Source organism: Eulemur rufifrons, chromosome 1, assembly GCF_041146395.1.
Source record: "Eulemur rufifrons isolate Redbay chromosome 1, OSU_ERuf_1, whole genome shotgun sequence".
NCBI classification, from domain to species: domain Eukaryota; kingdom Metazoa; phylum Chordata; class Mammalia; order Primates; family Lemuridae; genus Eulemur; species Eulemur rufifrons.
Genome location: NC_090983.1, coordinates 12,559,332 through 12,582,767, shown reverse-complemented (window position 1 = coordinate 12,582,767; position 23,436 = coordinate 12,559,332). Strand labels below are relative to the sequence as shown.

The 23,436-nt window shown below is 37.9% G+C and overlaps 1 protein-coding gene and 1 pseudogene across 6 annotated transcripts in view; one reads left to right on the top strand and one right to left on the bottom strand.

The window, feature by feature from the left end:
- Positions 1–23,436, bottom strand: part of DOCK10 (dedicator of cytokinesis 10) — a 251,705-nt gene that overhangs the window by 108,114 nt on the left and 120,155 nt on the right. For all 6 annotated transcript variants that reach the window (XM_069466706.1, XM_069466724.1, XM_069466686.1 and 3 more), the window contains exon 4: positions 7,264–7,346. In XM_069466706.1, coding sequence (XP_069322807.1) covers positions 7,264–7,346 — 83 coding nt within the window. The remainder of the gene's footprint in view (positions 1–7,263; positions 7,347–23,436) is intronic.
- Positions 8,943–9,025, top strand: LOC138387650 (U4 spliceosomal RNA; annotated as a pseudogene).

Here is a 23,436-nt window from a genome sequence, read left to right as displayed (position 1 = left end):
TTTCTTTTTATTAAAATATATACGTGTAAAATCACAATCTTGTACACAACACTGGGGCTCAATAGTCTTGTCTACCCTTGACATTTTTCAGAGAGGAGCACAAAGCCCCTAATGGTTACTTACATAAACACGCAGTGGAAGAGATGGGATTAGAAGCCTTATTTCTGAAATAATTCCTGTATTTAGGAAAGGTGAAGTCAAACCACCTTTAATAAGCACATTAAGTATGATTGCAGCTATTTTCTCTTCCAAAGGATCCTGGTGTTCCTGAAGCTATTTTTCCTTTTTGCAGAGCCTTGGAGATACTTAAGCTTATCTGTGCCAGTTGCACTGATGTTAACTTGTTCTGCTCCTTTTGGTCAGGGTCAACTCTCAGTGAAGGCTAAGCAAGTAGCAGAGGACACAGTGTTCTTTTAGGACTACTGGGAAATTCTTCCCACCACACCAAATATGTTCCTTTTCTCCTGAACATCATCTGACATTTTTTGAACAAGAAGCAGCTCCTGTAATCTTTTCATTTGATTGGTAAAGGAAAGCCCATAAACACAACCCTTCCCTCTCTCCCCCTCCTACGAGGGGTGACATGTCACCTGAGATTCAGAGGCAGGTTCACATGGCTGATTTCAGAGTAATTACTCAAGGTATTTTGTCTGCAGAGAACAGAATATGAGTCTTCCAGGATTCTTAAAATGATGGTGCAGCAGTAAAAGGAGGATTGAGGAAACATCACAAGTGAATGAGGAGGGAATGAGTGGGGAAAGCAGAGGAAGACGCAGGGAAGGTAAACTTGAATGTGGGATGCCAACCTTGGGCTCTAAGCTAGTCATTTCCCATCAGTCTCCTACTGACCTTGATACCATTTGTTTCTGAAATCCTTATTCTGTCTTCTTTAGTCAACATGGCTTACCCTTCCTTCTTTTCCTTACAAAGGAATAATTTTGTAGATATTTTTTCTTGATAACCATGGATCACACCACTGGCCAGGTGCCTCAGTCCAAATTCTCTCACTAATATTATTTCTGCAAGATCCTTGCAAACCAGGGAGAGAGGGAACAGCCTTTCAAACTAGTCATGATGTCAAAACAGAAAAGTAAAGAAACAGGCTGGGCATGGTGGCTCATACCTGTAATCCCAGTCCTTTGGGAGGCTGAGACAAAAGAATTATTTGAGGATAGGAGTTGGAGACCAGCCTGGGCAATGAAGTGAGATCCCTGTCTTTACAAAAAATAAAAAAATAATATCTAGGTGTGATGGTGCATGCCTGTAGTACCAGCTACTCAGGAGCCTAACGCAGGAGGATTACTTGAGCCTAGGAGTTCGAGGCTGCAGTGAGCTATGATCATGCCCCTGCACTCCAGCCTGGGCAACAGAGAAAGACCCTGTCCCTAAAAAAAACAATAAAACAAACTAAAACAAAGTAAGGTTTTCACAAATCTCAATGTAGAAGGCTAAATACTTGTGAAGACTTTTCACAGATCTCCCAGTTGAGAAGTGGAAACAATGACTGAGAAAGCTTATAAATGATGGCCAAAGTTTCCCAAAAACCCATGGATTTCAAGTGATTTATGACCAACTCAGCTCAAAATGCTGACGGAGTGTCTATCAACAGGAGAATGGTTGCACGAACTACAGCAGATCCAAAAGAAGCAATGTTACCCAGGAGGGAAAAGGAGCTCCCGATACAGGTGGCTGTCACTCAGAAGCATTATGCCACGGAAAAGAAGTAGAAATGTAAGAAAACACATGGTATGACTCCAGTGTTATGATAATCAGAGCATTGGTTTTCTCTGGGGGGGACAAGGAAGGAGAGGTGAGGATTGACCTAGGAAGGGTGGCAGTTTTTCTCAACCACCTTTCGAGAATGGTTGGGGGTCATAATAGCGTTCTGGATTTCAATAGAGGTTTGAGTTGCACAGGTGTATCCATAGTCAAAAGTTATCAAATGGCTCCCTTACAATTTGTGCATTTCCTTGTATGTAAATTTTATATGGAAAGAACAAAATAAGCTGCAAATATCTATATCTCTATTTAAAGAGATGCATTCTGGAGTGCTTGGAGAGGCAGTATGCTGGTGTTTTAAACTCACTTTGAAAGTGTCAAAAAATAAGGTGGTCTGATGGATGGACGAATGGACAGATGATGTGATAAAACAATATAGCAAAATGTAAAGATATATTCTAGATGGTGAGAATGGGGTGTTCGTTCTACACAAGTCTTTCAACTTTTCCCAATGTTAGGAAATTTGTGAAGCATTTTAAAAATGATGAAGTGTGAAAAGGTTTAAAGTACTGAAGAAATTATACAATGAGTGACAAAAAATGACATCTTCTGAGCTGATTCTTTTTTTATATTAAGGATAAAAAATTGTACAATGTATGTATAAAGCATTCTCAAAAAATGTTGAGTGAGAATTTCTCAACTGTTTTCCCCTGATGTTTTTGAAGGATAGATGAATTTAGAAAAGAGAAGGGAGCTTCCTACAAATGCTGAGAAAGTTTTCAAGAATTTCCCAAATGTTACATTTAATACTTCGATAGTTACCCTACATTATATTACAACTGACGATGTCTCCGCACTTTCTTCGATAAAATAAAATTTTCTTTAATTGTTTCTCTTGAGTTTGCTTTAAGTGTTAATAATTCAATAATAACTCGGAAGATATGAGACAGATAACACCAATGAGGTCAAGAGCAAAACTCAACCAACTTCAATAGTTCCTAGCAATATCTGCACTGTTTTTCATTTTTTTTTTTTTTTCCTAAAAATGCACAGACCAGTGAGTGTCAATTTTGGTCATTTTGGGGGTTTGGGTTGTAGTGAATGTGGGCACGCCCTTTCACTGGTGGCTTTTCCTAATTTTGAGTTTGCTTGAGCCAATTCAATGTGAATCGAGATCTATCTCGATCCTTGGAGGACATTCTTCTTTGCTACTCAAAGATCCCGTTTCCAGATAGTACCCGGCATACAGGAGAGATGCAGTAGTGCCAACCTCATGTCAGGAAGTAAGTCCCTGAACAGAGGAAGGTTACATTCTAGGGGAGGAGAAAGTCAGTAATGAATTAAGGATAAATAAACAAGATAATTTCCCTGCGTGAAAACGGTTGTTGAGAAAAACCAAGAAGAGAAGAGAGAAGAGCGATCCTCCCTGGAACAGCAAGGGCCAGGTGTAGGAAGGATGGCCTCTCTCGGGAGGTAACGTTTGAGTTGAGAGTGAGCAGCAGCCCGTTGTGTGATGACCTGGGGGAAGATCATTCCAGCAGAGGGAATTGCAAGAGTGAAGGCTGTGAGGAGTGACCAAGCGTGGGGCATCCTGGAGGAGAAGGCTGTTGGGGACAGGACCCAGCGAGGGAGGGCGGGCGGGAGCGGGGAGGCCAGTGACGTCAGTGAAGGCTCTTGGGCAGGGGAAGCAGACAATGTTCAGACCACTGCTGAGGCTTGAGGGCTACAGAGGGCTCTTATTTCCCAATCTTGCTCCCAAAGAGCCACAGGGCACAACCTCCTGCCTTTAAAAAGCAATCTTCACCTCAGTCTGATGTCTGCTGGGCTGTTTTGCAATGACTTCTCACCTTTAAAGATCATTAAAAGGTATAGCTCCTCTGGCTATGGACTTTAACATTCTCCCCTCTGGAGCTCTGTGTGGTTTCTAAGGGCCTTTGGAGTTTCATGATACAGGGCTCCTTGTGGACCTTGCCCTCTGGCTTTTGAACCCAACAGTGGTTGTAATTTACAGGCAGTCTCATTTCTCACTTCTATACCCACATTACTGCCATTGCCCAGATAAGGGGTGTGGGGATGCCTGAGTACACCTCGGTTATTAGCTGTGGGCTTTGGAGCAAGCTGCCTCTCAGTTCCTGAGTCTCCCCAGTGAAATGTAACAGTTCCTGTTGCACAGGGTTGCAGATATTAAATGAGATAATACGTGTACGGATATTAAATGAGATAATGAGTGTACGGCACCCAGCACATTCCTGCTCACTGTAGACACTCAGAAATTTTTTTTTAATTAAAAAGTTATTCTGTTCTAATTCAGCCCAGCTAAGCTGGGCACACTTTGTTGGATCTCCAGTCATAAAATATACTCTTATGAAATTGTCTTCTTTATGCCTTCCTTCTATCAAATCAACTGTGGTAAAAAATTTTTAATATATCATATATCTCTGTATTTTACGGGGTGGATTAATGAAATCAGTGGCATCGTATGATGTCGCGCTGCTCTTATTTTCTGTGCTGATTTTTATTCCTAATGTGTAAAGAGTTACATTTTACCCGGGCGCGGTGGCTCACGCCTGTAATCCCAGCACTCTGGGAGGCCGAGGCGGGTGGATTGTTTGAGCTCAGGAGTTCGAGACCAGCCTGAGCAAGAGCGAGACCCCGTCTCTACTAAAAATAGAAAGAAATTATATAGACAGCTAAAAATATATATAGAAAAAAATTAGCTGGGCATGGTGGCACGTGCCTGTAGTCCCAGCTACTCGGGAGGCTGAGGCAGAAGGATTGCTTGAGTCCAGGAGTTTGAGGTTGCTGTGAGCTAGGATGATGCCATGGCACTCACTCTAGCCCAGGCAACAGAGCGAGACTCTGTCTCAAAAAAAAAAAAAAAAAAAAAAAAAACCAAAAACAAAAGAGTTACATTTTATATTCTAGTCTGAAACAATCTCTCTCTCCTATGAACACACACTTTAAAAAAAAAGTGGAGTTCTTAAGAGTCAATAATAACACAATTTTAAATTTAAAGAATAAATTTTACCTTTTTCTACTTTTCCATAATTGCAAATTTTCATTTTACAGCCTCAGCAACCCATAAAAAGAAATGATCAATTTAAATTGGGAGCAGACATAGGAGAATTCTTCTAATCCGGGAGGTATGAAAATGATTTACTTCTAATAGCCTCAGAAGGCCCAAGCAAATTACCTGTTTCTCCTACTGACCTGAATATGTGTAGTCTTTGGGGGGAGTGCTTAGCTCTGTAAAATCATTAAAAAAATAAGTCTCCTGTTCAGTGTTACAGTCTTCATTATTCTAGGGTATATGCTAGAGGATTATATTCTAGAACTACTGATTTTCATTTTGAATATATACAAAGCTCATTAAAATTTCTAACTTTGTGGCCATCTTATTCTTCCCCTTCTTGGTATCAACTTCTACTTCCTTTAGTTAAAGTAAGGGAAATTCTCAACAACATTTTGTTTACTTTCTCATTTCTGCTCATGAGATTAATCCTTTCATGGTCTACAAGAATCCCAGTTCAACAATGATGCCCACAGCCTGTTCTTACAGAAGACGCTTTCTCTATTGTTTGAATAGAGGAAGAATACCGTGCATGTGCAATCTTTAATTTACTTTCTTTCTTTATGGCATCACGAATGTAAGAAAAAATGAGTAGTGTTTTTTGGGGGGAAACTGCCACCAAAGAACTCAACAGAGCTGAAGGTGGCGGGAAGGCGTGTGTCCCAAAGCGCAGCTACATCTGTCTACAGCCTCTCACTTCACATGCAGTCTTCTGGCTGCTCGGACACAGCTTCCAAGTGTGACCACTTCTCAGAACTATTTTCAGAAAGTGGAAGTCTGGAGGATAAAAAATGCTTTGCTTTACAGTTGTGCTTACAAAAAGCGCGTGACTAACCCCCAGACGTTCTGACTGTAACGACTGCTCAGGAAGGCGCAGGGTGCGGTGGACCTTCCCAGCACGATATTACCAGCGGTTATCTGTCAGGAGTGATGCAAGTCTAAAAGAATATTCTAATCTGGTAGAAGTTAATGTTCAGTGCTTTGCAAACAGATTTGCGGTTTTGGAGGAACGTTGTCTTGCTCTTCACAGTAATGCAACTCCAAAAGAAATGGCCTCCTCTCTTTTTCTTCTATTTTCATCCCTGCAATCCCATTTTCCACAGAGTAAACCAAGGGATCTTTTAAAGAAGGAAATCAGATCATGCCACACCCTGCTTGAAATTTCCTAAGGCTTCTGTTGCAATGAGAGTAAAATCCAAGTTCCTGTCCAGGGCCCACAAGGTCCCCTGCCTAAGGTCGTTGGTTTCATCTTGCTGTGTTCCCCTCCAGACCTCCGCTCGAGCCCCCTGTTACTCTGCTCAAGTGTCCATGCTGGTGTCCAACTCAGGGTCTCTGCCCTTACTGTGCCCTGCGGGAACCTTTTCCCAAGATCGCAGTGCTGGCAGCTACGGCTCACTCACATCCGAGCTCAAATGTCACCTTCTCAAAACCATTTCATAATCCCTCCTTCAAATTCTGCACTTAGGAATGGAGAGCAATGCTTCCAAGTATCCAAATCTGGGAAGGATGTTTCTGGGGTCACAGGAAATCAGGGAAAGTGGTGCCCAATTCCTTACCTTGTATCTGTTAAAAAATTCGATACAATGTGTGTCATCTTAATGTTTTCACTTGAGCAAAATTCTAAGAAAAACTTTGATTAAGAGTTTTTCTGAATTATTTGCATCATCTTGGCTTGATAAATCAATGAGTTGGGAGGTACCAGTTCAAGGCAGTTCTTTGAACAACTCCAATCCTACCCAGCAATATTATACTTTAAGATTTGTCATCCACTCAGTTTATTCATGCAATAGGTAATTACTGCATGCCTACTGTGTGTCATGCATTCTCCTGGGCCTGTAGGGGTTTCTGCAGGGAAAAGTCCCTGCCCTTTGGGGATTTCTACTTTAGTAAGGAACAAACACTAAATAAATTTCTACGTTAGTTCAGATAGTCAGGAGAGCTTCTCTGTGGAGGTGACATCCGAGCAGAAGCAAAACAAAGTCACCTTCTCCTAACAATTTTATGTTCCCAAGACTCAGAGGAAAAATGAGGTCTTTATTTTCCTTTTTGCTGTATGCAGATAGAGATCACTTCTGTGGAAGTTGTTTATTTTCATGACTTTTGATAACCCAGCATGAAAATACAGGAAACGAGTGGCAAACAAGAATGTCATTACAGAATATTGTCAGAAAAACCCTTTGGCCATATTATGCTTTGCTAATCCTCTTGTACCTGTTGTTGAAAGGACAGCTCACCAAAGAATAAGATAAATGGATTTTAAAACATCATCCAAAGGTTAAATCAGAGCATACTTATCTCTCTCTCCAAACTCTGTGAATATGCAAAGAATATATTGTTCTATCTTGACTCTTATTTATAAATTCTGTAAAATGTACCTTGGCACTAGATTAATGTACATGTATTGATAAACAATGAACGGGGAACATAGTCTATACATGCAAAAAACCCAAGGAGCGTTCATATCAGGTTCTTACCGGGGTAGCTGCCGAATGTCTCCAGAATACTGTTCATATTTGTAGTTTACGACATACCAGTGGGAACTATAAAATTTACAAGCCTGAAAGAAAGAAAAATGACAATTATAAAGCTATCCATCATTCAAAAAAATCAGCTATCCTGGCCAAAAGTACCAGGAATAGAGTTCTCATATTCCCAGGGGTGGTTGTGAATGTTAGTGACTTTAAGGTAGAAAAGCGGTTTGCTCTTTATAATCTTTTTACATTTTCCAGTGGAATGGAAATCTAACCTTGTTCAGACTCATGGAGGAGGAACCATTTAACATATTTATTCTACTTTGCTCCATCAAGGAAAACCTAATTTCATCATCCCCTGAATCATATCGGAAATGTTGCTAACCTCAAGAACCGTCATTCAGCTTTCCTCAGTAACCAACCACTCCCATTATCTGACAGTTCTTAGAAGTGAAAGATGTTATTATTTATATATAATCCTTCTGTCATAAATTTAGCCTATTTTTTCTCATTCTAATTTCAGTAACCCATCTTTTTCCCTTTGAAATCATCGCCCTTGTCAGCCTGAAACTGGTTTCTCAGTTTTACCTCCTGCCTTTTGAGGCACAGCCCTCTCCATGACTGTTCATAGACCTTACAAATAGATGTGAATAAATGGTAGCCAAAAACTATTTTATTTTATTTTTTTTATTTATTTATTTTTTTTTTGTTGAGACAGAGTCTCACTTTGTTGCCCAGGCTAGAGTGAGTGCCGTGGCGTCAGCCTAGCTCACAGCAACCTCAAACTCCTGGGCTCAAGCGATCCTACTGCCTCAGCCTCCCGAGTAGCTGGGACTACAGGCATGAGCCACCATGCCCGGCTAATTTTTTGTATATAGATTTTTAGGTGTCCATATAATGTCTTTCTATTTTTAGTAGAGACGGGGTCTCGCTCAGGCTGGTCTCGAACTCCTGACCTTGAGCGATCCACCCGCCTCGGCCTCCCAGAGTGCTAGGATTACAGGCGTGAGCCACCGCGCCCGGCCTCCAAAAACTATTTTAAAAACAAAGTTAATAGCACAAAATAGTTAACACATAGTGGTATGTGATGGCTGATTTTATCGTATTTATTATTGGCAAATATTTTCCAAACACCCACCCTGCACCTAGCACTGTATTGACTGTGGATTTGTGATGGAATTCCACTAGATGGCTTTTGAGACTCCTTTCTGTTCTAAAATTACATGATTCTGGGGATTAAATCGCTATCATTAGGATTGTAAGGGCACCTGCCCTCTAGCATTAGTGGAAAAATGAAGAGCAATAAACTTATTGCATGGTGAGAATAAAAGCCTGTGATTGTCTTTGTAATCAGCAAGGGGACAGGCAAGGTGCAGAGCTGCTGCTGCAGAGAAAGCACTAGCACTGTCCCCGCAGAGGGGACAGAGGACGGGTGCCCCGTGAGCCTCGGAGAAAGGTGGATGGAGAACACAGGGTCTGTGTGTGCAGCCCGAGGTGCACAGAAGAGACAGGGAGAGGGGACACGGCAAGGAGTCCTCATTCTCTCAGCACCAAAGCCTTATTGGATCTGGGACGTGCCCAGGCACAAACTGGGGACTGGGGGCAAAACAAGGAGTGAGACTGGGTCAAAAACGGGCATAGAGGATGGCAGCACAGGACAAAGGAAGAGTTTAGAAACAACAAGCTTTGCACAGTGGCAGTATCGTAGCCAATGAGGTTTATCCGAGGCCCAGTTATCACTAATTGAAAACTTTTCCCCAAAACAGAACAGCATCAAGACAGATGAACATAGAGAAGCATAAAAGAAAATTCAGGGTATCTGTAAACTTATCACTAGAATGGATGCGGAATGTGAGCAAAACGGCATGGTTAGCTAAAATTCAATGTATTATTAACTTGCCAATTCCTGAGCCAATTCTGCAAAGCACATGCTTCTGGAAATAGAAGGTAAACTCCTTGGCTAAAATATTTCATCTTCATTTTAGATAAAAATACCAGGGATCCAGACAAGGAGCCTATAGGCCAACAGCATCCCAAGCCACGGAGCTAGAACTTTCATGATTATAGTTCTTTCTCACCCTTGCTCCCTTATTTTCCTTTCTCTTTATGTTGCTGTCATTCTCAGACAAAACAAAATATATCTGAACATGAAAAACAAAAAACATAAAACCCACTCTCCCTTTGCATTCCCTTTTGATCTTTTTTCTGGGTACATAGTTTTACCTAGTTCCTCTCTTTAGTATTTGAATATGAATATTGTTTTTTATTCACTTAGTAGCATATTTAGAGATCTATACATTTGTTTTCTAAATTTTATGGCCACATTAAATAAGTAGAATACAATACCATACTCTAGTTCACTAACCCAGTCTCCTAGTTTTGGAGATCATTCATCCATTAATTTGTTCAACAAACACTACTGAGTCCTGAATGAAGTACCCAGAGCCACTCTAGGTGATGGAAATACAGCAGTGAAAAAAGATAAAAATCCATGCACTCTTGAATGCACATCAGAAGAGCTGATTGATAAACACAAAAATAAGTAAATTGCATTATATGTCAGAAAAGGGTAGTGTTGGGGGAAAAAGAAAGCTGAGGAAGGGCATGGGGAGAGTTGGAGCAAGGGAGACAATTTAAACAGAATGTTTAGGGTGGGTCTACGGTAAAGATGACATTTGAGCAAAGACTTAAGGTAGAGGACAAAGCGAGTCATTTTTATGGCTCTATCCAATTTGTGCCATTGTGGAAAAAAATGCCTCAGAGTACATCTTCATGCATATGGCCCTCCTCTCCTCCGCCAAGTGCCACCCAGGTTGGATTATTTTCTTAGGATAGAATGCTCAAAATATGTTAAAGATTCTTTGATAAAAATATTGCTAACCAGCATGTATTTTTTTTAAGGCAAAATGCAAATGGACGGTGTAGCCCTTAACCAAGAGCTACAAGGCTTTATTCTTGTCCTGGCACTAGTATTGACTCCTGATGTGATCTTGGACAAATCATTTTATTTATTTGGATCTCAGACTTAGCTACTGAACCTGCAAATTAGACTGGATTATGAATTTCTACCCCATAATGTCTATCTCTGCACTTCCTAATCCGGAGGATTTGATGGGACACAGGTGCGCTGACTCACCCACTGCCCTGTCTTGCTGTGGACAGTACCTGCGTCTGACCATGAAGAACATGTACAGTCACGTATGTTGTACACGGTACTCACAATATGCCACAGAGTCAAGATTAACGAATCTGAGATTTGTTAATCTCGAATTTCACTGAACAAAAAGGAATGTGACACTTTGTTGTACTTATAAAAAAAAAAAAAAGACCCTCTTTTTTATTTCTTTTTCTTGGTTCACAAATGCTTGTCAGATACTGCACTACCAAGCACTTTACATATAATCCTAACAAGCACTGTATGAGACTTTGTTATGCCCGTTTTGTAGATCAGAGACGCAAGCTGAGAGCAGATGCTACATGTGGTAGAAACAGGATTTCAAACTGAATTTGTCTGACTGCAAAAGTCCGTTCAGCTAATTTATAACTTGTTTGATGATTGCAGACTTAAAAAAAAAAACACATTTGGAACATCATTCTGGATGTTTTGTATGATGTTTCTTTTTATGTCCTAGAGTTAGATTCGGTTTTGAATTTTGGTTCCGTCGTTTATTATTAATAGCTGTGGGATCTCAATTAAATAACTTAGTATGCCTCCATTTCTTTATATGTCTAAATAGTATCAACTTCACTAGGATCAAATAAGATTATTCCTATAAAGCACCTAGCATAGAGTAAGCACTCAATAAATACTTGCTTTAAAAACATCAGTTTTCCCAGCATGTTTGATTCAATTTACAATTCACATTCACAACAGTTAATAATAACAACTTGTTTTTCTTGATTTATAAAAGTCAAGCTTTGGAGAAGCATACTAAGTCTGATTTTTCAAAGAATTCTGCTTTAATCAAATTTCTTCTGAATTTATTTGCTGGGTTTCATGCATTTGGTCGAGTGGGGAGATGAAAATCAGGCTTGGACTAGATGACTCTTAAGTATGCTCTAAATCTGCAATTTCTCTGATTCTGAGAAAGCTGGTGCATTTTACAAACACACAAAACATTTCTCCTCTAGAGTCATGGCATTTTGGAAATGTGCATAGAAAATTATACTCTATTCTTTGTTCCAGCCCACACAGTCACTCCAAGGAGATCATTAAAAACTTTTATGACTACAGCTCCTCTTTGTCCAAAAGCTGAGTTGAAATGATCTGTTGCAAACTCAAAGTCACAGGCTACAACTCCGCTTGTCACAGTAAGACAATGGCTCCAATTTTCCCTTACTGACTTCCGAGCCCACAGCACCTCATCCCCTTTCAAACGGAGGTTGCCATTGCCTACTTCAAAGGTGAAGACTGTGAATATCGAGCAAGAGCTTCCTGAGCTGGTTAATTATTCCAAACACTGATGCCCTGATTCACATTTTACTCATTTATGAATATTATGCTTGCTCATTCAGACTTTATACTTTCCATCTCTGCCTGCATGTGTTTAGACATAAAAACGGCTGGCCAAAGTCAACATGGCTGAAGGCTTTTGTGCCAAATGGATAGAGTTTCCTAAACAGCATAGTGTCCAGGAATCCTCTGGGGTTGTTAATTAAAATCCAGGTTCCTGGGTCCCACCTGAGATACACTGAATCAGAATCTCTAGAGGAAGACGTAGGAGTCAACAGTATAAGAAGTACCACAGGTGATTCTCAAGGAGGTAGAGCAACGTTGCTACTTCACCAGGTGGAATCCATCATTCCACGTGAGTAAGAACATGACCCAGACCTTGCTTGACCATGAACCGAAAGCCTTGGGGTCTTGGCTTCACACAGTGAACCCTAGTGACTGGGATTACCATCTAGTTTTCATACATATAGACACAGGCTTTCAAAAGGACACACCAACTCCAGTATGGGATTTTATTTATAGTGGACATTCAATATTTATTTGTTGAACGAATGATCTTCTATATCCTTTTTCTTCTAGAAATGACTAAACATGATACTTTGAAAGCTCTAAAAATCTAAATACTTTAGAAACAAGTGGGCAATTATAAAGGGCACCCTAAGGTACTGTAAAGAAAATATTTCATTTTTCTCCTATCTCTTCTTCTTCAGAGAATCATTAGGATCAATTCAAATCATGTTACATACCTCAAATAGCAATTTGGCTTTGGCAATGCAATTTGTTCACATTGTAAAGGAGCTGATTATTAGATTCAGGTTACATAGTAATAAGCAGATAAAAGATGGATTTTTAGATGCAAAATTATTTTTCTTCCTGGCCATAGAGGTTTATTTAATTACATGACTATTTTTTTTGCCAGAAAGATTAATGCAACCATAAATGGTGTCCATTTTGGCCTTTAGTCATCATTGGGATCGATTCTGTATTGATAAAGCGAACGTGGTAATTTTCATATTCATGCCATTCTTTATAAAGTTTAGAAGTAATTATGGCTATTGTACAAATGTTGAAAATGAAGCTTCATGAAATTAAGTGAGTTCAGGCAAATTATCCATTGAAAGGATGGCTGGATAACTTATTGTGTACACAGACATTTTGGAGTGAAAGGAGACCCTATTAGCCCAGCCAATAAATAGTAAGAACATGAGACCATTCCTGTAAACCGTCAGGATATATAGTCACCCAATACATCAACATTTTAGAGAACAAAAGAAAAGGCACTGAAAACACTTTTTTTGTCAATTAGATCACATTATGCGTTCTTTAAAAATGCAATAATTAATTTCTGTAGTGTAAAAACAAGTTGGACAGTTAATGATTTTTAAAAACTTCTACTGCATTCTTGGGGGAGAAGTAAAAATAATGTGTTGAACAAAATAAATGATATAAATATTGGTATGACTCAGTTTCAGGAATCACGGTACAATCTCATTTAATGGATTTTGATTCTGACTTTTAAAAATATTACTTGATATCAGGCAGTGTTACTATGTATATAAGTACACACACAATGTAAAACAGAACGTCATAGCAAGTGCCAATATAAGTGAAAATCATTTTTAAACTATTTGTTACTTTGAACAATAAAGTAGCTTAAATTATCATTCAGTATCTTTACTGATTATAAACTGTAAATGAATCAAAATATTTGGTTTCTCTTTTCAAAATGTGCTGTGTCCAGGCAGTTGAACACACTATAAAATTAGACTTTCATAAATTCTACCCATGCATGATCTGGGAACATACATTCTAATTTCCCAGCTAGATCTCACAAGTAATTTGTTAGGACATGAATTATGGATGGTACTAAAAAACACTGGTAATATTACGATCTAATCCTTCTTCCCATGTAAGGCATAAAACCTGGGTAATAATTCAATGGAACTGAAATTTTAGGTTCAAACTTAAAATGGGTCTTTTTTTATGCCTGTACTCCAAGGTCTCTGACTTGTACATCTGTGTTTTTACTCACTTACTGCCAAGCATTTTAGGATAATTTTTACTGTGGAGAAAAGGAAGCCAATTTAGAACTGGAACAGTTTTTTATATTTAGAAACAAGACTATTATTCTAGGAAATTTAGTGAATAGAAAATAAATTTCTTCAGGATTGTTAATGTGAAACATACAACCATTTCCTTTTCAATGTTTTCATCGGTTTATTTCCAGATATATTTTGTCCTAATGCCACTAAATAGTAAATTCATTTGAATTTACCTTAATCAACTTGTGTCAACTTTTATGTGTTTATCATCTCTAGTGCTATACATGTAGTGCACAAAAATTGGGGTGATCCATTTTGTTTTGGCTGTGGTAGAAATATAGTCATCACGTATAAATAAGACTAGGCCAAACATAAGACAACAGCAGATTTTGTATCTTAATTTTCCCTTAAATTTTTGAAGTTATAAAATAAACATGGCTTTGCTTGTAATTTATCTTTTAAAAAGTACACCCAGAATCAAAGTCTGTTAACTTCCAACAAGACCTTCGTCAGTGCAATAGGAGTCTTATTCTTCAAGAAAATAAAACAAAAATTAAAAACAAAAGAAAAACAAAAAATAAAATATAAAAACAAAAATAGTTTTATTGACGCTAATTTTATTAAGAGAAGATATAACTTTTTAAAAAATTTGGAGCAATTTTTATAGTGGCATTTTTCTCAGTATTCTAGAAGAATTTAAGTTGTTCATGAAGCCCTAATGTCATATCATAGGAGTTAGTTCTAAAGTAAGGAACATCATACTGACTGTGCTCCAGTCTAAAGCTAATAAATGCATTAGAGTCATTCATTTGCTGTCCAACACTTCAGAATCAGAAAACAGAATTCATTTGTACTTAATTTATTTATACATGCACCCCCTCCCCCTAAATCATCTATTAAAAGACATTCTTATTTATGGGCAAGTTTGAGTGCACATTATTCTACATATGAGACTCAAAAATTTGTATAAAGTACACTAAACAAAGGCATTTTCATTAAAAGAATGGCTTCTTTATCAATGTATGTAGTATGGAGTCCAAAATTTAACATAAAGCATGTGTAATTATTCTAACTATAAAAGCAAGAAAAGAAATTCTCTGTGTTTTTTTGAGATAAAATAAATTCCATTCTAGTTAGATACATTTCTTTCAGTTAACAAAAATGGGCAGTATGAAGTACATTTTAAATTATAGCCAACTCCTCCTCCTCCATAATTTCTTTCACTACATCTAGTATTCAAGTTCTTCAGTATCTCTTTTACTTCCATGAAGTTGCATGATGTGGTTTCTACCTTGAATATTCATAATTTTCTCCAGAATTAGCTGAATGCCATTTTTCTGTGTCCAAATGGTGGAAGAGGAAGAGGAAGGGAAAGATTTCATTTTCAATATACTCATTTGACCATATCGTTTTTCATGTTTACATTTTACTTTCCAATAAATTAAGCAATATTTGATACACAATTTAAAGATGAATAAATGGCCTACTGAATTATTTTTAACTTTGGTGCACATTGGGTATTCTGCCTTAAGAGTTCTAATATTTTTATTGGGCTTACTCTTTTTTTTTTTTTTTTTTGAGACAGGGTCTTGCTCTGTTGTCCAGGCTGTCATGTAGTGGCATGATCATAGTTCACTGCAACCTCAAACTTCTGGGCTCAAGCCTCCTGCCTCAGCCTCCCAAGTAGCTGGGACTACAGGCACACGCCAACATACCTGGCTAATTTTTTCTTTTCTTTTTTTTTTTTTTTTGTAGAGACAGGGGGGGTCTCGCTCTTACTTAGGCTGGTCTCGAACTCCTGACCTAAAGGGCTTCTCCTGCCGTGGTCTCCCAAAGTCCTAGGATTACAGGCATGAGCCACCATGCCCAGTCTTATTGGGTTTACTCTTGAAGTGCCTTGCAGGTAAAGGGATAACACTATACTAACACCTCGTTTGATAAGATAACACATCCCACATCTCTTTACAGTTTAATCCACTGTAATCAGGTTGTGTTCACAGCTTCTGAAATTGCTCTGCTAAAGACCATCAATGACCCTGAACTGCCGTATCTAGAGAGCCCTTAGCTGTATCCTTCTTTGGTGTTTTATACCATCTATGAACTCTCCCTCACCATTGATCCTTCTTTGATTTTGAGATATCAATTTCTCCTGTTCTCTTCTTACCTCTCTGCCCACTCCATCTCCACTCCCTATACAAGGATCTCTTTACCTGCCCCTTATGTGGGAGTGTGGCTCAGGGACCTGTCTTCTCAGCACCAGCCCAGCCCAGCCCTCGTGCTGTCCCTGGGAAAGCTCTTCCAGGGTCAAAGCTTCAACTTTCAAATCTGGAGCAATTGCCCAAACCTTCTTCCTGTGGTCTAGACCTATGTATTTACCTCCTTCTTGGACATCTCTCTGCATGTCAGCGGGTAAGGTTATCTTCCTTGCTTCATCCATGCCTGCTCCAGCAATCTTCACTGTCTTCTGCGCACTTTATTTAAATGAATGGCACAACTATTTAGCGAATAGCCCAAGCCATAAATGTGGGAGTCATTGTTAATCCATTCCTCTTCTGTGTTTTCTTTTCAGTCTCCACCTCCTGTGAATTCTGTCTTTTTAATAGCTCTTTACTGGCACCACAATCACACAGCCATGTTAGTAGAAATCTTTATAATCACCCACCTGGACTATTAAAACAGTCTCCTATCTGTCCAACTTTCTTCAGTCTTACTCACCCTCTAAGCCAACCACACCATTTTCTGGTCTCCCTTTAGTTGTTTTCTTCTGACACGTGAACCTGACCTTGTTTCTCTATCTTAAAGTAATACTCCAGAGGGTATTACTTTATTACTTTATACTTTATTACTATACACTTTATTACTTTTTTAAAGTAATACCCCAGAGGGTACTTGTCAGACTGTATTGCAAAAAATCTGATCACAGGTCTCTTACTTCTTGCCTGATGGTATGTACCTTGTGGACAGGACTATGCCAAATCTGCCTGGTATCATCATCAGCTTAGTAAGTGATCAATGTTGAATAATGAACTTAGTCCAATATTTCATTCAATGGTTGATACCCTTTATTGCATACACTTCAGCTTTTAAAACAATGTGATCCATAGTAATAATAAATCAGTGGGAAACAAACTTTCTATGTAAATTTATCCCTTTGTAAAGATAGGGTAATTAACTACAATTAACTACACCTAACTGAATTGCAAGTAGCAGATTCTTATCCACCTAAAGGAGCAGCTTATTTATGTCACTAGGACAAAAGAAAGAAGAATCTGGTCATTAGGTAGCAGATTGAGGAGAGAAATGTAAGGGCTGAAAAAACCATTACGCTAACTTTTGGGTATTACTATTTACTTCAAACTTTGAAATTAATCTTGTTTATACTTATGATTTGCTATATGAGTATAAGTCCATAGAACAGCCACCACTGGGGCTCATATGGAATTGTGTAGTATTGCTAGACCTCCCTGAACAAAGGCAGACATTTTGGGTAGTAATGATAAGAATTAAGAATGAAGGTCTGGCCATGAAGAGAAGCAACCAATTTATTTGATCTCTTGGGGGCTTTAATATTCCCTTTTTATTCATTAGCGTCTGCATCAATGAAATGCATGCCAAGGTTCACCTGATAGCTGATTCTGTTTTACTTGAAGTATATCTTGCCCTTATTCCTATGATCTCCTTGGATCAGATTTACATTAGCATTTCTCAAAGGTGTTTCTCAAGATACTCGAGGAAAACTAGACAGATTTTCTACATGGCCAAATAAATTTGGGTAATGTTACATGTCATATTCCCTTCTAAGACAATCTTGATGGACATTAGCTGATTGAAGACTCTTGAATATGTGTGTGTGTGTGTATGTATGTGTGTGTCTGCCTGTCTGTCCTTCTATCTGTATGTGAGGTACCTACAAATATCCTGCAGACCTGGGTTTTTCTAGAACATTCTGTGCTTATGTAAAGTTGGCTTCTGCCCTGATTCAAACCATATATTTTTCTGATTTTTAGTGTGAACTTTCTATGGGCTTCTAGGGATTTCAACAATATTTACTCTGCCTTAAATCTGATTTTTATTTTCTACTCAGTCTTGGGTTCTGTTTTCATTATTTTTCTTTCCTAAAAAAATCCCACTATTTCTGTTTGGAGCCTCTGCTTAAAATCTGAACTTTTCCTTGCCTCTGTAACTGAGTACTGTCTTAATGAAGACAGTACATAATCATTATGGCTATATGTGCATGTACATACGTAAATGTAGATATAAATATTTGATTCCATTCTTTTAATGTTGTTTCCATACCTCTTAAGTCTTCAAGTGTTTTATGCTATGATCAAAGTGAGGCATAGATTCTTAAATTCATTACTTTCTCCTGACTTCATCCTTATCCTACTCCTGCAGCAGGGTTGGTTTCCAGAAATGGGAGAGGGCTTTGTTGCCGGAGTAACTTGCTACCTTAGTACTTTGTCAGTATTTCTCTCAGCCGTTCTGCCGAAGTAGTCCCTAGACCTGGGTGCCCTCTTGAGCCATTGTATTATTCTCAATTCTCTGCTCCCTCATCTTCTTTTGTTAAGTGAGACCAAACTAAGCGCTTAGTTCTAATTAGTGTGTTGAGCTTCCGGCTTTATACAATCCCTTTGTGTATACTAAAATGAAAACTTTGCTGTGGAAGTTTTGCTTAGGAAGTCTGCATTGTATTTATAGATCCCTTTAATTGCCCCCTGTTCCCTTAATCCCCCATGGGAGTGGTGCTTGTTTTATCATAGAAGTGTTTGGGTATTTTATGATGATAGGCGTTGATTTTAAGCCACTTACGAGGGTCAGATAATGTTCCCCAGTAGTTACTTTCTAATCTAAGTGTTTTCATACCATTGCTATATTTGTTTTCAGAAACCCAGCATTAGAATTATTAATAGCCCTATTTAAAGGTAGAGAAACTGAGGCAGAAAGGTGAATAGTTTGTCAGAATGAAGGACATACTCCCTGTGAGCAGTGGAAATATATGCATCAAGTCAGGCTATATAGCACATGGTTTAAAGGAACTTATCAAAGGATCAGAGACAAGAAAGTGGGTAAGAGCATGGAGCGCAAGGTCAGAGAGAGCAGGGCCTTAGTTCTGGCTCTGTGTGAACTTTGGGCAAGTTTGTTAACCATTTAGAATTTTCTAGGCTGTAAAATGCATAATAATACCTATATCACAGAATGCACAAAAATATTTGTATACGTATAATGTTGCTCAACTATGGTTTGATGTTAACATAACTGTCAAGTGTTTTAGTGGATGTGAAATAAGCCTGTGTTTTTGTGTTGGGAGATAACTTAAATTTAAGAGTTAAGGAGAATTAAAAACAGATAAAACAGAAAGAGAATACACTTCATTTTATTGAACTCCCATTAAAAATATGAAGTCATTCAAGATTAAAAAAGAGAATGCCTGGTATCTTTCACAAGAGGTTTACAATTGTCAAAGTAGAATGAAGTGAGAGATAACGCAAAATTTTTATTGAGCTGGATGTGTTTAAACTAGATTCTTGCCAATTTGCTGCCTAGCAACCATGGTATTTGTCCTCACCACTCCACAGGGGGCCACAGGGCAATTTAGCACAGGGTGGACCAAAAAGGTTGCTTAGTACAGCAACCATGGTAAGGCAAAAGAGTGTTTCTGCAAAACCCTACAAATGTCACTGAATTCATTTCAATGCTGGCTTAACCTGGTTTCAGAAATCCAGCCAGTGTTCCTCCCTGTGTGGTCCCCTGACTATATGCATCAGAGTCACCTGAGCAAAAACTACAGGGGGGGATGTGAGGAAGAAGGCTGAGTGAGAGAAGTACTCTTTCCGGAAGAATATAGCAAATTTATAGCAAAGTACCATCCTGGCAGTTAATTAGCTCTGTGCTTAGGAGCCCAGGGGCGGGGCTAGATGGCATGTGTCCAGATGTTAGATCTGTCTTTTCCTACCTGTATCATGCTGGCTGGGCAGGTTTCTTTATCCTTCTATGACATAGTTCCCTTGTCATTGAAAGGTGATGATGATGATAATGATGAACACGTTTGTAATTATTACAAATGACCGGCTTGGAAGCCTATCTGGCACAAAGTAAGTAGTCAATAAAGGTTAGCTGCTACTAGCAATTGAGGTCAAGACTTTTTGCAGCATGATTCTCTGGGGTCATTTCCCAGACTTAACCCAGCTCTCTGGTGACCCCTTTCTTTTTATCTACTGTCTCCAGGCCTGCCTATTTATGCTCCATTATCATTATGGGATATTTATAAGTAGGGTTTATCTTCTTCCCATCCTATAAAGCACAGGTTTCATTTTATCTCCATTTTAAAACCAAGCCCAACCATGGGAGTGTTTGCAGGATTTTCATTGCCAGGGATACACAAAAGTTAGCAGGAAATAAAATTGTTTCTTCCCAGGTTTCTTCATCTTCTTTCTTTTTTACTGCCTTAGAACCTTATGGTTAAGGAAAACATGACAAGAAGATTCATTCATGTTACAAAAGAGAGCCAAATGTTATGTCCTGAGTTTTGCAACATAAAAGTTTGGCAGACATTTGGGATCTAGGGTAAAAGGCACTCTGCTTGGTTTCTCCTGGGAGCAGAGTTTAGGAGAAGTGAGAAGCTGAGCGTTGAAGTGAGAAAAGGAGGTTGCGAGTACTTGAAAGGTGAAGATGAGAAATTTCTCCCTAGGAGCAATAACAAGAGAAAGGCAAATGTGTGGTCTAACTGTTCTCTGCTGAAGGTGACATTCACAGAGAACTGTAGAAACAAAGAGATCGCGATCTGGACATTTGAAGGTGTGGTGCAGAAGCTCTTGAAGCACAAACAAAAGTAAAGGCCTCTAAGAACCCGAGAAAAGTCCTTTGAAGTTTCCCGGGTTGTAAAAATCTGTGTTTCAGGCCATGCTTCCCCTGGAAAAGTCACTAAACTTGAAGCCCTGGTTGGATCCAGAGATTGGGGTTGGGTGTTCTGAGTCGGTCCTGGGATTTGGGGTTTGGGCTCGTTGGCCCTCCGTCGAAGGCATGCTCAGCAATAATGTGAGGAGGTGGCTAGAGACAAGAGCTGAAGGAGGCCTGCAACGAAGTCTAAGGCCTCAGAGGTCTTGTGTACCAGAGACCCACAGCAAAGAGCTAAGAAGCCTCATTCATGGGAGGGCCATTTTCCACAATAAAAAGGAAATTGCTGCAAATTGGAAATGCATAAATGCCCTACACATCCAGGAAGAGGGTGAAAAACTATAAAATGAAAAGTCCCTAAAATTATGGAAACATTTATAAATCTATAGTAGTTATATTTAAAATGGTTAAGAATGGACTATGTCAAGTGAACTTAATTGACTTCTCTGACTGACAGACAAGCCCAGCAGGTAGAATCAGGTAGAATCATAAAGCAAAACACATATGAGATTCTGACTGCTCCATATGACACTTTTTTTACCAAACTAAGATAGTAAAAATAAATCTGAAGTAGTCTCTTAGGTGACTGCCTAATTACTTGAAGAATTATGTTGGATTTTAATTTTTGGAGACAAGTTTAGGTAGTAGACTCTGGTTGCTTTCAATTCTGGCAACATTTTAAAATATGTTCTAACTAACTTTTTCCAAAATAGTCTTTAGTTACAAAATTCATTTATAACACTGCAACAATACAGGATTATATAAATTTAAAATCAATCTCTCACCTTCCTCTATAATCTCAAACTTCTTGGGTAACCAATATTATGAGTTTAATGTGTACATTCTTTATACTTTTTCTAGGGTTACATAAACATATTTATGTATACACTTATGGGTTTTACATCTTTAATGCTATCATACTACACATTCTGTGACTTGCTTTTTTTCCCCTAACAATATATCATGAGCATCTAAATTAAAATAGTTAAATATATTTAATTTTTATTGGCTGTATATTAGTATAAAATATAGATGTGCCAATTTTTTTTCAACTTCACCTCTATTAATTGATATTTCAAATTTTCCAATTCATCAATACACATCTATAATATCTTTAGGCTCTAGTATTTGTTTTTATAATATGTATGTGCATATTTATATATGCTACTGAAAAGGTACTTGTGAATTACAGCTCAAAAGGTTATGGACGTGTGAGTATTTCAAACATTGTGTGACAATATTTCTTTCACTATACTCCCACCATTGCTAAATGATATTCATCTTAAAATATTTCTTCTGTCAAATATTATGTAAAATTTTGGTTTAATTTATATTTTCATGACTACTAGTGAGTCTGAACAACTTTGTATGCCTCTTGGCTGATTGCATTTCCTCTTTTAAACTGCCTGCTCATGTCTTCTGCTCATATTTTCTTGGGTTATTTGTCTTTTTCTTATTAATTTGTAGGATTTTGAATATTAAGAATATATAATATGTGTGTGTGAGTGAATATGTGTGTTAGGCAAAAGATATAAGGAGTTACAAATAATTCTCTAATTCAATATTTTCTTTTGACTTTGTGGTACCATTCATCATATAAAAATTTAAAATTTTTATTTGGTTAAATCTTTACATTTTCCCTAACTTTCCACTTTAACATGTTTTCCTACATTTTTAGAACTTTTGTTTTGAAAATTTATATATATATATTTGTAAATATATATATATATATTTTTGAGACACTTTGCTGCCTAGGCTGGAATGCAGTAGCATCATCATAGCTCACTGCAACCTCAAACTTCTGGCCTCAGGCGATCCTTCTGCCTCAGCCTCCTGAGTAGCTGGGAATATAGACACATGCTATCACGCCTGGCTAATTTTTTAAATTTTTGTAGAGATGGGGTCTTGCTCTTGCTGAGGCTCAAGCAATCCTCCCACTTCAGCCTCCCAAATTACAAGGGTGAGCCACCACACCAGGCCAAAAATTTAGATTTTGTATTCATCTGGAATTTACTTTTGTATGTGGCTATGAGATACAGACCTAACTTTATTTTCTTCCAAAATGGATAGCCAAGTAGTATATGTTGAACTGTTCACTCTTTCTCAGAGACTTTAAGTACCATCTTAAATAACCATTATGTACTTGATCTGTTCTAGATACTGTTTTGTTTCACTTGTTTATGTGTTTATTCAAAATCACAAAAAAGATTTAGAGTGTCCCAATTTATTTTTTAAAGCTAGCATTTCTCTAAAACAAAAGAAAAAAGAAAACTAAAGCCAAATTTTAGTCATGAATATCAATGCCAAAATTCAAAATAAAATAAAAGCAATTTGAACACAATAGCACATTAAAATAATAATACAACTTGAAGAAGAAAGTTTATACCAGAAATTCAAGTATGATCCACAAAATAATGGCCCATTAATTCTAGTACGGTGCTAACTTAAAGCAGAAAAACTATTGTTATATCAATAGAACGAATATGCATGTGGTAACATAGTACAACCAGTCTTTATAAACACTCTAAAGAAACTAAGTAAGACATTTCTTACAACATGATAAAGAGATGCCAGAAACCAACATACAACACCATATTTCATATAGCATCAAAGATACTAAAAGTGTCCTCCTAAATTCAAGAACTAGACAAGATGCCTTATATTAGCATTAATATTCAACATTGTTTTAGGAATATTAGATAATAGAATAAGACAGGAATTAAAGAAACAATATATTTATTAGAAAAGAAGAAAATTTTAATTTCTTTATATTAGGAATATAAAAAT